This window comes from Macrobrachium rosenbergii, chromosome 4, assembly GCF_040412425.1.
Source record: "Macrobrachium rosenbergii isolate ZJJX-2024 chromosome 4, ASM4041242v1, whole genome shotgun sequence".
Taxonomy (NCBI): Eukaryota; Metazoa; Arthropoda; class Malacostraca; order Decapoda; family Palaemonidae; genus Macrobrachium; species Macrobrachium rosenbergii.
Window position 1 is genome coordinate 57,321,136 of NC_089744.1, and position 16,727 is coordinate 57,337,862.

The 16,727-nt window shown below is 34.9% G+C and overlaps 1 protein-coding gene across 1 annotated transcript in view; it reads left to right on the top strand.

The window, feature by feature from the left end:
- Positions 1 to 16,727, top strand: part of LOC136837770 (uncharacterized) — a 1,038,075-nt gene that overhangs the window by 996,915 nt on the left and 24,433 nt on the right. Inside the window, exon 13 of the mRNA XM_067102702.1 lies at positions 6,626 to 6,682. Within this exon, the coding sequence (XP_066958803.1) occupies positions 6,626 to 6,682 (57 nt within the window). The remainder of the gene's footprint in view (positions 1 to 6,625; positions 6,683 to 16,727) is intronic.

The following is a 16,727-nucleotide window of genomic DNA, read 5'->3' on the forward strand; positions in this document are numbered from 1 at the left end:
AATCATCGTTTCAAAAGATGTTGGAATATTTTTTCTGTAGACTAAGATACTGCATGTTTTAGAAGCTTTGAGAGATTTTGAAAAACTTTCTGTTAGCCTTTGAAGGCAAGATGTTAGAGAAGATTGTAAATCTTTAGAAATTTGACAAGTTGCTGGGGAAAACTGCAAGCCTTATAGTGATTGGTAGGTTTTCGTGAATAAACGCAACATTCAGGTATTAGATATGGCTAAGTAAGATCTTTTTAAGTTGTTAGATACTATTGAGTTTATTGAACTCCTGTATGATGTTTTAGAAGAGACATCCTTAACTTCTCGCACTGGGTAAAAGAACAATTGTGAAGACTTACTGGAAACCTACCACAGTGATGATCATGATTTTTTGACCTGTAGCTTTTTATGTGTTACAGTGTCTCAAAACTAGTTTTTACTTTATATCTAAGGTGGTATACGTTCAGCATTCTAAAAGTAAGTAATCTCCATATTTAACCTTTGATGCCTGTAGCAGTCCAGTTTTTGTAAAGTTCAAGATGTTTGTATCTTTTAACACACCCCGGATATATTTAACACACCCTTGATGTTTTTGCATGCCTCTCTCTCTCTCTCTCTCTCTCTCTCTCTCTCTCTCTCTCTCTCTCTATATATATATATATATATATATATATATATATATATATATATATATATATATATATATATGTGTGTGTGTGTGTGTGTGTGTAGCTTTATGTTTGTGAATATAAAAATGTCATTGTGATGTAATAAAATTATTATTTATACACATTATATTTATTTATATACATTATATTTATATATATATATATATATATATATATATATATATATATATATATATATATATATATATATATATATATATATATATATATATATATATATATATATATATACGTACATGCTCAATTCCAAGTGTGTTTCTTTAAGATAATAGACATGATTTTCCTGCGAATAATTCCTGAATGCATTTACTTGAAATCTTCTGCCTTCGTTTGCTATTTTATTGTATATTGTTTTGTTTTTTAAGTAATTATACACAAATTTTCACCTTTGCGGATGTTATGCGAAGAAATGTCACTTGTGACTGCTGAGAACTTTCACTTTATTTTGGTAATAAAGAAGAAATTTACTTTTCTGGTATTTTACGGATGCAGACTAATAAAAAGATTACGCCAGTTTCGCAGTGGCCCTGTCGCTGATTCTGAATCAGGTATCTAAGGTCAGCTATAATATGCAATGCAGTGCTTATTTTGTTTATGCTACAAATGTTGTGTTGAATGATCGTGGAAATAGAGCCTGCATCAATGCTCCTCATCCTCAGCAACTGTGGATACGCTTTTAAGCTATAGTTATGAAGTAATAAAAAGTTGTTAACATTGAGGGTCTACTTAGACTTTAGCACCTTTAGTGTGTGACTGACCACGGATCGTTTGCATGATGGTTTTTGGTAAAAATGATTGAACAACATCTCTCGTACATTTACACGGATTTTTCTCATCATACAGTTCCTGATTCGTGGGAATGTGGCCCTGTTTTATATAAAGAAAATATCATCATATAAATTTTCATGATAGACATGGGAACAGCGTCGAGTACCGGAACAAATATGCCACCTACACTTCTTGATGCAGACGAAAGTTTCTTTGCGACCATTTATGTTGCGCTAAATGAATCCACTTCATATAATAAATGTAGAACATACATTTCAGATCCAGACTGTTCTGCAAATCGTTGAGAGTATTCATGATGATTGTTTCAGTCATCGACCACTCATTCTGTTCCAGATAACATTACTAAAGTCAGTCTGTTGAAGAGGTGTAAAAGGTTTCAGAAGAGCGGTATCACTTATATAGGAATCTTCCATGTGAAATGAAGATGACTAATGTGGATTTTTATGATGAAATGGATTGTTCAGATTTCTCTAGTTGGGAAGGAAAGTAATCGGAACGAGGCCTCAGTCTAGTGAGAAAACTGTATGGGAAAATAGAGTATGGCGAGAGCCACAACACGGACGATAGTTCATGGTTCACGAACATCTACCGGGAACCTTTACGCTGAATTGGATCGAGGGTCCACGCACGATTAGCAGCTGTCATAACCATGACAGTTGGAAGGGCAGCTGTTAGCAGAAGACCGTGTTAGGTTGGTAGGTCAGGGGCTGCTACCTACTGTGCGTGGCGTAACTGGGTATAACCGGCCCCATAGTCAGCACACAGCTTGATAAAGATCAACAGCAGCATTAACCAATCGCGACGCATGGGCTACTGATTCTGTGTAATCGTCCAGTCGGTATCGCCTTCCCTAATCCCCTTCCCTCTTTTGCACGGTATTGCAACAGCTCGGCCGAGGCTGAGCTGAGAACATGTGATGAACATAAAAGAAATCGCCGTCTCACATTGGAGCCTCAGTATAATAGTGGCAAGGTGGTTTTTCGTGCTAAGGTCAACACTCGGTTCATATGCATAATCTGTCACTCATGCAGCATGAGATATAAAATACAAACGATATATATATATATATATATATATATATATATATATATATATATATATATATATATATATATTATATATATACATATATACATATATATTTATATATATATATATATATATATATATATATATATATATATATATATATATATATATATATATATATATATATATATATTATTACTTGCCTGTTTATATATTTTTGTTTGTACTTATTTAGATGGAGAAAAAGGAAGGGTGAATGAGCTAAGGTAAATAACATTTCGAGGGTATTGTTTAAATACAGCTGCCTGGCATCGCTATTGAAGCACCGGTAAATGACTGGGTATGAAGAGGATTAAAATGAAGTGCAAAGATTCTTTTTTTTTATCTTTCGCCTTTTTTTTCTTTCCCCTTTCTTTCGCTGAGGATGTCGGTGGAATTGAATAGACTCCCCCGATGGCACATCCAAATGAGTTTTCTTTTTGCCAGGTATTTCTCTCTCTCTCTCTCTCTCTCTCTCTCTCTCTCTCTCTCTCTCACGTTTTCATCACCGACGAATGTGATGATGCTCTAGAGAGCGGTAATGATCACATTTTTTAAATATTTCTCGACCATTTGTAATGTTTTAGACTATGTCTCACTGTATGAATGCCAAGACCTTTCGTTAAGTCGAAAGGGGACTGAGCATTTTTTTTTCTCATATCAGTAGTATAATGAAACCGTCAATTGAGAAGAACAGGAATAGGAGGATATCAGGATATCAGCTGCTTGGTAGTTTTATAGAAGAGCTAGTATTTTTCATAAGACCGAAATTATTTGTAAATATTGTTATTGTTGTTGTTGATTTTTAAATTCCAGATATACTTATATTATTATCTTGGAAACTATATTAGCAACTTTTTCCTTTCATTTCATTCATCCCTGTGCGAGTGTTTTTTCGAATAGGCATGTTATATTTCAGTATGCTGGTATTTGGAAAACTAAAGAATATACAAATTTAATTAAATGCAGTATCCTCAAGATCTTTGGCGGGTTAGTCCTCTCTCTCTCTCTCTCTCTCTCTCTCTCTCTCTCTCTCTCTCTCTCTCTCTCTCTCTCTCTCTTCATTATGAATAACAAAATAAATACTAGATTAAGTTTAGTTATCTGCATCTAGTGCATTTGCCTTTTTATGTTTTTAGGTCGTCTGATTTATTTTTCATGTCAATAGAAATTTTCTTTTGCCTCATATAAATAGGTCGAGATTTTATTATTAGTGATGATTGCATTTTATATATATATATATATATATATATATATATATATATATATATATATATATATATATATATATATATACTACTGTATATATAAATCTGTTAGAAATCATGTATGTTCATGCATGTCCCTACAAAGCGTGCGTGTGTTGAAAGCGAATGATTTAGGTCGTGGAATTGAGAAGATATATCTTGCGTCCTAGCGCTCGTTGTAGCTCCACCAGTGTCCACGTGGCGATTACATTCTACGGACATGTCAGTGTGGCGGAGAGAAATGCCTCCACAGCGTGTCTGTACGATCACGTTGTCAGGAGGTGACCTTATTCGGTTTCTTTTCTTCGATGAGGTTAGAATTTGGTCTGGTAATGACTGAATCTTTGTTCCTATTTTCCTTTTTGTTTTGCGTTCTAGTTAAAGTGAATTTAGATTTGTGATTCAAAGTAGAAATTTGCATTTGCAGTGGAATGCAACTAAAACTAGATAAATACGCAATGAAATGAAACGGAAACTAGATAAATACGTTGAGAAAGAAATAAGGAGGATATAGTATTTCACTTTGATTATGTAGGCTATACTGGAAAGGGGTTAATTTTTCAGTTAGTTATTTTTCCTTTCCATAAAAATATAACTACATTTGCGAATTTCTTTTTTAATTAGTATCTTCTTCTCAACGCCATACCTGTTACTGCTTCAACAGGAATTAGAATATTTTCTTAGCAAATAATTATCTTATCCCATCTGTGATTTCTCGGAATTTATCAGTTTTGCTGAAGCAGTATCCGATTTTTAAAAGCATTCAGAGACGCGAAAAAGAGAATTTCCAAGTATCTCCTTTTTTGTTTGTGACTGTTTCATTAATTCCTTCGCTCTCTTTCTATTTGTATGAACGTTTTATGCAAATTGTTTTTCTTAATTTCTGTGTAAATAAGCTTTCGTCTTCATTTATGTCTTTCTTACGAAATATACGACAGATGTTTTCCCAGCGTAGTTGTGTTTATATATATATATATATATATATATATATATATATATATATATATATATATATATATATATATATATATATATATATATATATTATATATATATATATATATATATATATATATGGCTCAATATAGCAATATTGTTCGAGCAATATTGTTCCTGGTGTACTTGCAGGTGGTTCTGCCATATAAGGTGTATGCGCGTGCACACGCGCTGGTTTCTTCTTGAAGATGATCCATAACGTACTAGAGATATTTTATGTTCTCAAGGTCAGATTAATTTGATTTCTAAATGAAAGCTAGCATGAGGAATATTGTATCCTATGAAAATGTGTGTTGCATCATTCTTATCTTTTTCTTTGTTTCCTATTACACAATACTTTATTTTATGGAACTCTGAATACCTCTCTCTTTGTCAAGGAGACATCTCTTAAAGTATTTCACCTTGCAAAAAATAACAAAGGAAACTGTCTATTGTTTCTGTGACAGGCAGTGTTGCTAACGCCCAGAACCAGTGCGGATTTGCGTTGAAATATATTTTTGAAAATAAAGTCGTTCGGTATGTTCAGTTTTTCATAACAAAATATTCTATATAAAAGAACAGCCACGATTTTTAAAATCAGGTTAGGTTTTTGTTGTATGGGAAGAGTAGAATTGTAATTGCCATTTCCGGAGGGAATGTAAGTATTTGCTTAACCTGATTAAATTCGGATATGACATAAGATATCTAAGTTAAGCAGATCCCTCAAGTTGGCATTGGTAATTAGGATTTTGATGGTGATAATGCTTGGTTGTATTGACTGTTGAGGCAGATAATTGATTCACTTTAGACCCCTTATGATTCTATATAAATCACATATGTTCTTCTTTATATATGTACTGACTAGCTTATGTATGTGAGTGGGTGTACGTCACACAAACGCATATATATATATATATATATATATATATATATATATATATATATATATATATATATATTAATATATATATATATATATATATATATATATATATATATATATATATATATATATATATATATGTATATTGAGGAGGAAGAAACAAAGACATTTGCCAAGAACAGTCTTTTATGTGTAAGACATTATCGAAAACAAAGTATTTTCAGTTTTAGGGCAAGCCTCCAACAGCCATGAACTGGAAATTCTAGAACCAAAGATGATTAACCGACTCGTCCCTCGTTCAATAGCCAAACCTCTGCCGGCACACGGCAATGTTATGACTGAGAAGAAAGACACAGTCTGTCTTTCTTTTCTTCCCAGTCTTAACATTGCCGCTGAAAAGTTAGGTTCAGCTTCGTGTATCTACCATGTTTTTAAATTTGTTAATGTACTTTTGAGGGATTTTGTGATATTTTATTTATTCAAGTTGTCCTTTTTTGTGCTATGAATTTGTATTGATGGTGCTTTTCTAATTTTAATTTTGTAATTATTGTGTAAATTATATTATTTATATTGTACAGCCATCGAAAATGTAATGAAGACATTACGAAACGTCGGGAATAAATGACCGTTTTTAGAAAAAAGTCTTTGTCTCCTCCTCATTGATGTATATCCGGCTGTGGCCACTGCTGTTTGGATATATATATATATATATATATATATATATATATATATATATATATATATATATATATATATATATATATATATATATATATATATATATATATATATATATATGTGTGTGTATATATATATTGTATATATATATATGTGTGTGATTATATATATATAATTATGTATATATATATCTATATGCATACATGTATATATGCACATACATAGACATTTTATGTATATATATTGGGTGTATGAATTTAGACCGAAGCCTGAAGTGCTCGACTCATCAAATTTTCTTTTTTCTCCAGGTGAGTGTGTGTCAAGCGGACGTTCATCTGGTTACAGGTTGCCCCGAAAGCAGCCAGGTAAGTGGAATAACGATTTGGCTAAAATGGTTGACCCACCCTTACCCTGATCATTGCCCTGATCGTTATTTAGAAGGTCCCAGTAACAAGTGCCTTGTGTAGGATTCCCTTGTCAAAAGAGATGACCATTAGAATTAGCATTTTTTATATAATTGTTTTTGTTGCCAACATTTTTATTTTTGTTATGGAGGAATATGTAATGCCGGTTGACATCAATAGATTTGCGTTAACTTTGGTTCTTTTCATATTTTTTCTTAGTTTCCCATTAATTGCATTGTCCCATCGGTTCTCAAATTTAGACAGTATCGAGGAATTACTCAGGGAGTAAATCTGTATCTGATACTAAAACTGGAAACGAAAGAGAAATACAGAGAAAGACAGATTTGAGGTTAATTTATTCGTATGTTCTAGGGATGAACATAGCAATTATGACTTGAGTAAGGACTTTTTAACAGATGGTGTATACTATGATAATAGGCTATTAGAATAGGTTGTATCCTTTTTTCTTCCAAAGCTAAATTGCCTCGTTCTTTCATAAACATTGTTTTTGCTGCCTCCATATATATTTATATGAAAAGTTTTCACAATCTGTAATCAGTCTTTATTGTGTATAATGAAAATTTTAAGATTTGGAGGAAAAATCTGAAAGGATAAATTTGAAATGTTTTAAGACATGAGCACTGGAGAAGTCGTTACAAATTGTAATAATTTTGGTGCAGAGTGACTCCATCTGTCCTCCTTCATCCAAGTTTAAATTCCATGGTAAACTCTATTTATATATGTACGTATATTTACATACGTTTGAAGTGCTCTCTCTCTCTCTCTCTCTCTCTCTCTCTCTCTCTCTCTCTCTCTCTCTCTCTCTCTCTCTCTCTCTCTCTCTCTAAGAACAATATCTTTTTTGGAGTCCGAGCGTCACAGCCCTTGTCACGAAGTTCGTTTTGAAAATATTCGCAGTAAGTAAATGTGCAGATCGCTGAAGTGTAGTGTTGCACAACACTTTTGATTCTTTGTGCTCATGTAAAGAGCAATCAGGCAATATTGACAGTCTGTATACCTCAGCAGCTTCATTTCGCCATAATCGTGGAGAGTATCTCCACTCTTTGCTAGCCGTTCGTTTAGACTGTTCGCGTGTTAATAGAGGGAGAAACTTGGCAAACTCTCGGACTTGGAAGTATTACTACTTAGTAGTAGTAATACTTCCAAACTCACAAACATACATGCACTTGTATATGTATATGTATATGTATATGTGTATGTATATAATATGTATATATATGCATATATATATGTATAATATACTGTGTATATATATATAAGTATATGATATATATATAAATATATAGTACATGGGTACATATAAATATAAATACAACGCATAGAAACTATCAAAAATAACACAGACGGTGTAATATAATAAACTTATGCAAGTCTTGGCTCGTGACTGTTTGTATCTCAGCTGGTCAAATTGCCCACATACCATCTGCGTTCTCAAGACCTTTGGCATGGGTTTCCCACGAGGACAAAATAGGACGGGCATAGTTTTGTCGAAGCTGTGGGCAACAGGTGATCTTCTCCAAGTCTCACGTCATAAAGTAACCTCCTTTATATATCATTTCACCTTGCATGAATAATAATTGAATCAACAGTTCCATCGTATTTTTATATTTTCGAACATACTACACTGGATTATATTTATTCCCGCAATGTACACGAAAGAAAGCACAATGTCCCTGTTAGATCATCTGATTGTGTGCTCTTGTACATTTTAAACATAAAAACGGATGCCTATGCCCTAATGTTTACATTGCTGCAAGGGGAATATAACAAAACCGTCTGATGTAATGATCTGATATATATATATATATATATATATATATATATATATATATATATATATATATATATATATATATTATATATATATATATATATATATATATATATATATATATATATATATATATATGTCTATATATATAATGTATTTTCTATACTTTGACTTGGTCATAGGCCCAGGTCTTCATACATCTTTAGTTACTTTGTCTAACAGAAATTATCACATTACACCTTACTTTCTCTCTGATTTGTGTGTATGCGCCATAGCTCAGAGATAAAGTGTGGTCTTATGTTTGCTAGGTCTCTGGCTCGATCCCTGCCTACTTCCCATCAAATGAACCACCTGTGATCGTATACCAGTCCCAGCTGGGCAAAAGGCTGTATTCTCCTGGGTTGATAGGAACTGATAGTCTGAATTGGTAGCAATCTGTCGGTATTCATTTTAATGATGAATTAAACAACGTTGCTGTTTACTTCGTAAGTGAGCGATGGATATGAAGATTTGTATGATCTTAAATGCCATCTGTTTCTTGATTTGAAAATGAAGAAAGCCTTCGAACGTTAACGCTGTTTTAGTTCGAAGACATCCTACGCATACAAAACGAGAAGAAACTTAATTTGGTCCGAATCGTAAACGAACCGAATGAGAGAGGTGAAAGTCGCAGCGAGCGTCAAATAGGAAGCGTTGAGTAACAAAGTTGCGTGATTGTGATGTAGTTGATTAATACCGTCATTGCTGTCATGGTTTTGTAAACCTAAGCCCTGGTTATTGAACCATATTTCAAAATCTGTACTTTCTTCTTCCTTTTCCATTTTTTCTTTATTAAGGGTTTGTGTTATTGCGCTTGGTAATGACTGCAGAGACTACCCGTCCTTCTCAAGCTTAATTACGAGTAACGTTAACATGTTGACGATTTCTACTGCCGATTTGATATATATTAAAGTTTGTAACATAGACGGGAAGAATATCATTTAAGATCTCAGTGCCAGTTTGCAGTAGTAGGGGTAATGACGCTCGAAGGCTGTATAACATCTTTATTAAACATTTGTTCATTTTAAGCGTCTCCCTCTCTTTCTCCCTGGCAAGCACGCTCTATTTTAATTTTGCGTGGACTTTTGATTATTTTAAGGTCGAATAATTTATTTTGTAGTTTTATTCCTCTTGGGAATAATAATATTAAACATTGTTTAGAAATAATTACTAAATTTCTCTTCATAAAGAGTTTTTTTTTATTACTAGTAGAGTGGTCCAGTGAACGTATTGTGTTGCTTATCCGTTTTGTTGCCAAAATATTCATGAGAAATACAAGTAATTCGAAATGAGACCGCCAGTGCATCTTCCGTCTAAAAGTCAAACCTCTCTCACTGGGGGAGACTACTGTAGATACACCTGGCCAAGAACAACTCTCAATCAGGAAATGAGTTTCCCTTGGAGCTGGGCATCAGTGCCCGGCAAGATTAGGGGCCGTTTCGGGCGTCCCTCACTTTCATTTTCTGCTTTCTCTGTTGTGACGGTGGTGGCTCTGCCGCGGGAGACTGATGGGAGGCCGGGCGGGTGGTGGTGGTGGTGGGTTGGAGACGAGATGCCCTTGGAAAGTCGTAGAGGAAGCTGGAAGGCCGGTTGCACGTTCTCATCTTTTTTTTTATTTATCTGTGTAAGACTTGTGCTGGTTGTGATAGAAACCGAAGTGAGCTGGTAAGACAGGAAATTTTTTCTATCGGCTTTGCGATTTTGCTGAGCAAGGAATGTCATTCCATGACTGTGAGGTTTCGTAGTCTATATATATATAGTATATATATATATATATATATATATATATATATATATATATATATATATATATATATATATATATATATATATTATATATATATATATACATGTTTATATTATTTAGGTTATGTCTTTTCTAAAAAGTGTGTATGCTGCATCCTGCAAATGACAGTTTTGTTGAGAAGAAAGTGTGCATGACGTGTTGAGTTGGAAAAAAATCATAATACGAGCAGTGTGAGACGTAGTTCTTTCATTCTTTTGCGCGTCTGTTTTTATGAATTCCTCGTTTTCATTACAATATTCTTTTCTTGCCGTGCTTCAAAGGTTAAATTGCAGTGATTTGCCCATATTTTACTTCACAGATTTCTTATACCCCGTTATTTCCCCATATTTTGTTAGAATGACCATAGTTTATTTTTTGCAGTTCAAGTATTGAGTCGTATTTTTAAGAATTTTGGATTTATATGATTTTAATGGATCGTAGCATGAACAGTGTTTACTGGAATATCTAGTTCGATGAGATCAATAACCGTAAACACAAAAAGAAATAAGGGATTCTGGCATCTGAAAAATTTACGAAAATAGTTGTACACTATATTCAGTATTATCAAGAGACTACTTAAATATAAAAACTCAGTGGTTTCTGTGGAAATTTTGAGGGAAGTGAAAATTAATAATATTTTAAGACGTTTTTGTTGAAATAGGTGCTGAAAGTTAAAGCACGGTCAGATAAATATTCTGAGCTGGTCATCCGACTTTAGCAGCAAAGTTGTAGTTGGATATACTGCTAGAGAATAGGTTTTGGTTTAAAGACGCTGTCATTATAATACTCATAAAACCATGCCACCGAATGAATGAGTAGCTCTCTCTCTCTCTCTCTCTCTCTCTCTCTCTCTCTCTCTCTCTCTCTCTCAACCGGACACAGTGCGTCGAAACTTTTACCAAACGTTTCTCTCATCCACCCGTAAGGGAGTCTTTCTCTTTATTGTTATTCGAATTGTGGACACTTTCCATCAGCTAGCATTCTGTTTACCCTTCTGCTGCGTGCTTGCTTCTGCGAGGATTACCCACCTGCCTACGTCTTCTTTAACCAGAAGGATTTAGAGCTTTGGTACAGGGACTGTGGCGATCAAGTAATAATTCAGAAACTCCCTCTGTCGCGTTTTCATTTAGCACATATTATTTTGTATTTGGTCTTCCATTTTCTGTGTAAGCGTTGAAATTAAGGTGTAGCATTGGTGCTGTGTAATAAATACAAGTAACATAATTTCCAATAGGCTGCTATTCACTTCAAGAGAAAATATATTTTGCCCTGAGAATTTATGACATTTCGTTTTGGTTCATAATTAATGACTTCGACTTCTTAGGGGTGTGTTACCGACCTAGGCATGCCATTTATCATGATGAACTCTACCCTCGGGTGGCACATTACCCTTCCGTAACCTGCACCCCTGTCCATTCCCTGCCAAATCTTTTTGTGTATCTATTGCTCTTAGATAAGATCTGTCTTGCTGTGCCTCTTGTTTTTGTCAGTGCCATAACAGAGCTGCTGCCAAACGACCGACTAATGAAACCTGCACTTTGTGATTCTGGAAATTACATCGGATTGTTCTCATCTATATCTACTATATTTACTAACGAGTGAATTTTCGAAGTCTGTATATTTTTAGAATTGTAAACTTATTTGTGCATTTTCTGTCAAATATCGGGCCATCTACTAATGAAGGGATTTTTATAGCATGACTGGTTAAGCGCTAACCTTACTCTTAATGGTATATGTGTGTGTGTGTGTGTGTAGGTGAGGGGGCGGGGGGCGCGTTGGTTGCGGATGCCACCGGGAAAGAAGAGCCTCTTTGTTGACTTCATATTCGGATTTAAGGCTTTCAGTGGAAAGCGCATCCAAAAACAGTGAGGGAACTGAACATTAAAGAGGTCCTTGTGGTTATTTCGAAACCAATGTGTTTTGGTATAAATTCTTTCCAGTGCGCTTTTTTGAAAAGTATTTTGTCTAGGTATGCGGGGCCATCTTTTATTTTAGTTTTTCAAACCATACTGTGTTACTTTTTTTCTTTTGTGTATTTTTTATCATCATGATGTATGCCTATACACTAGTTCCCTGAGTTACATGGAAATTTATAATTGATCCATCATGATCATTAATTACTATTAAAGTTATTAATCTGGCGTTATTTCTAGGATTCCCAGAATATATTTCTAATCTTTCAAGTTTTACCACCTATCACTGGAAGTATATTCTGTCCTTTACTACAGCTCTTTTCACAATTCAGAATGTTAAATCGATTTAATTTTCTTTCTTACCGTAAAAAAGTATACTTAACGTCGTTCGGGACCCTGCATGAATTGTAATTACGGTATTTCCTCATTATCCAAGATGGAGTAAACAGCTTTTCTGACAGTAAATATATATGCTTTTCTGTACATATATATATATATATATATATATATGTGTGTGTGTGTGTATATAATGTATATATATACTGTATATATGAGACAATGGAAAATCACTGCTAACTTTTTCACCCATTTCCGTACGCTTGAACTTGTACGACTTATGACGGACTTGTCAGTGAGACAAAACCTGAGAGAACTGCTCGTTTCTTAGTGTCTCGTGCCGTTAACTTTCTCTCCCCTGCTATAGCCATGCCTGACCCTCCCTCAGCAACTATTATGAAGGTGTAGGTACGCGGTACAGAGGAGTTTCTGGCCGGGTTTGAGTACCCGGGTGGAGGCACGCAGTAGTGCTTTCTTTGTCCTCAAGAGCTCTTCAATTTTGGGTCTGGTGCATCTTTAAATGTGGCGCGCAGTGGCTGTGATGTAACGATTATTTTCCCCCTTCCGGTTCTGCTGTAGAATGTTGGGCGTTTTTGGGAGATTTGTGTTTTCTGCTTTTTATAGATTCGTGAAATATTGTAGTTATTTAAAATATGTAGTTTTATTGTAGTATCTTACCAACCATTTGACTGGTAATGTTTCATGTATCGTATGGAAATTAACGTGGGCATGGTGAAAATCTAATTGTAATGAAAATTTTATATATCTTTAAAGCATTTTGTTAATTACTAGAGGTAAAGTTTTTGTATTTTTCCCATATTGCGTAACTACGTCTTTTATTTTGCTTTCGTGTCTTTCCGTTCGAGATAATCAGCCCACCGGAAGGGAACATACAAAAGACGCCAACTCCTGATTTCTTGTCGCCTCTGATAAATACGACATTTGGATGCTTGCCGAGCAGTCTTGTCTGATCGAGAAGCCGGATTTTTCTTTTTTCTTAAATTAATTTTCCCATGGGGAGGGTTGGGCTTTGTAAGGTGATGGAATAAAGGAGAAAAATGAGGAAGTGAGGAAAACGAAAGCTTACAAGAAAGATGGGAGTGAAATAATCCGAGATTCGTTTTAATATTGCTTCTGCTTTTTGTTGCCGCTGATGGATACATAGGTTTTGTTTTGTTTTATCATAATATTTTTCATTAAAAAGTAGATTTCTTTTTGTGCGTCAGTTCCTCGTGTTTTCTGTAACCTGCCCTATTTGTCAAAGCCAATCTTTTGCTCCCCAGGGCCTTTCTAGTCTCATTTATTAATGTTCTGCCTTCGTTTGTACAATTTACCCTTATGCTTGTTCTAGATATGGCACAAGATTGCTCATGTCTGCTTCCAGAGTTTATGTATGGTATTTCCTGAAATGTTTAATTGTTACATACCAAAGTCAACATTTTCTGTCATATACATTTACATACATACATATATATATGTATGTATGTATGTATGAATGTATGTATGTATATCAAAGGAAAAGTGACGTAGGTGATTGTAAGACTCATATAAGGGCATGGCATTATTTGGTAACCGTTAAAAGTACGGGGATTGATGGGCAAAGAATAATGAAGAGTTAAGACGAGAAAGAGGATGGGTGGAGCAAGTGTTTTTCGTCGAATTGTTGCGTGAGAAGTTTAAGAGCAGAGACAGAGCTCGATGCGTCATACATAGAACTCCGGAAAGAATCGTTATAATTGACTCAGATGCCCTGTGCAGGGTGGTGAGGAAGACGGAGACAAGAAGGGTCGGCGTTTTAAGGACCAGAAGTTTTGGAAAGAGGAAAGGGACACCGAGAATGTGTTACCTGGATTTGGGTTAAAGGGTTATTGGAACGGCAGAACATTGTTATCTAGGAGGCGCAAGAGTACGTCCTTGATTACTGTGCGTATGAGGATCTGTGCTCTCCTTCTGAGCCATCTGTGAATATATATGAAGCGACTGATGTAGAAGTTTTCTCCCAACGGGCTTCTTATGTATAAGCGTATAAGGCAACTTACCTGACCGGTATTCAGGACAGTATCACGTTTCTGTAGCAATATATATAACGTCAGTAGTGTATTATCATATATAATGAACAGTCTACCTGTATAAAGTAGCTTGTGAATACTAACAGGTATGCTCTGCTTAAGTAATGGCTGTTAATGGGAAGGAAATCGAGTTTAGAATATCCGGTTTTGCTCTGCAGAAAAAAATAACGTACACAAAACAAACAACTTTTCTTCATCTGGGAAAACCTGGAGGCATTCGAAGACAAGAAAATGAAAGCCCGCCTAAATTTGTATGTGAGCGAAGAAAGGGAGTAATTCAAGTTACTGCCACATTCTCAGACGGCACGTGTGTGAGTGGAGCCTGATGACCCCCTTGTGACGAAGGGAGAGTCACCAGCATACGAGCTGCCGTAGGAAAATCTCAGGGAAGCCGCTTCCTCTCACAGTTGGAGATGACGAAAGAGCCAAAATTAAGACGGATTGCTTGTGATTCTACGCTGTCTTGTGATTCTACGATTTCAAGAAAAGAGAAAAGAAAGCTTAATGATACAATGGTGGAAAACGACTTGATACTACAATGGACAAGTTCCGTGTGGAGGCATAGATGGTACTTAGATGTAACTTCATAATAGTGTAATTTTTCTAAGGAACTTCGCCATTTACTTACTTATACGAGGTTGTTTTAGATCAGCTGCTGAATAAAATGGTTAAAGTTAACTTGAGGCTCGAAGTAGTAGTAAGGAAATATAATATGTAAGAATTTGTTTATGGGAGCGCGGAATTCAATCATGAAACAAGGGCCTTTAATATGTCCATATTTATAACCAAGGCCTGTTGAGAAACTTAAAAATATACAATTAAAGGAGCCTGCAGTAAGCGTCGGAAGAAATTTTTAATGTTGTCGTGTGTTCATGTGCATATATTTGTATAATACAGCAAACAGAAGGACGATTTACGTAGACCGTCAGGAAAAGCACAAAGGTCATGATAAAAATTAACAAGAACACAAATGCTACCCAGAAGTTGTGTGAATACACTTAATATGTATTCTTCTACAAGAACGCTCAAGTAAAGATGGAATGAATAAGAAAAATAGTACGACTTGATGTTAGTAGGAGTAGGTGTAATAAAAGCAAAATAGATTGTACAATGATGTTATCCCTTGAAAGTTTTAGAACTTCTGGTGAAACAACTCCTCCCTTTGTCGTGTTAAGAAATGCTGGTTTATTCTTGCAATTAAGGGTTCTCGCTGTACGTGGTGAAATTTGTTAATTATTAATTTAAATATGCCGTGTTGCAATTCATGACGCTGGTTGTATACCAACTAACAATAACGGATTTATAACCTGGCAAGCGTATTGTAAATATTAGTTTAGAAATAACTATTTCCTATTGTATCATTCGTTCGTAACATATCTCAGAGGTATTTAATCTTTTGTATATTATAAGATATAAATGCCGCTTGCGATGTCAAGATTAAAAAAAAAAGGAAGACATGTTAAAGGTCAGGGACACTGCAAAGACAAAGACTTCACTGCATTTTTTTTTTATTCTAAAAAGGGATCTGGAATTTTTGGTGTTGCTTCGTGTGCTTCTTATCAAAATGCAGAGTCAGCGACAAACCCTGTGATTCTTTTCAAGGTGAAAATTTGCTTGTACTTTAGCACCTGTTAATCTCTTACATGATTGATTATGATTGTGTTGTGCATTTGAGTGTTATAGATGGACTTTTTTTTTAAAGGGGCTATAGTTGACGTGATTTTTACTCTTTTTTTTTTCGTTTCCAGCCATATTTAATTTTGTGTATTGGATTGCTTATTTACCCAGAGTTTGCAATAACATCGTTATGCATTGTAAGTTAAATGATGAGAAACGCGCTTCATATAACTTACGTCTCTCTCTCTCTCTTCATTAGAGGAGGCTTTGAGGTAATCCCTCGTCCCTTCAAGGATGGAATCAGCCTACAGGTAGCCCAATCTCTTGTGGTTAAGTGGTAGCACACTCGCTTCACTGGCGACAGGTCCTTTTTTCGATCTCGGGCAAGAATGAGGCGACCTAGGTCGCGTGGTGGGAGTGGTGAGGAGACAAAGAAAAAAAAAGGCGTAAGTCA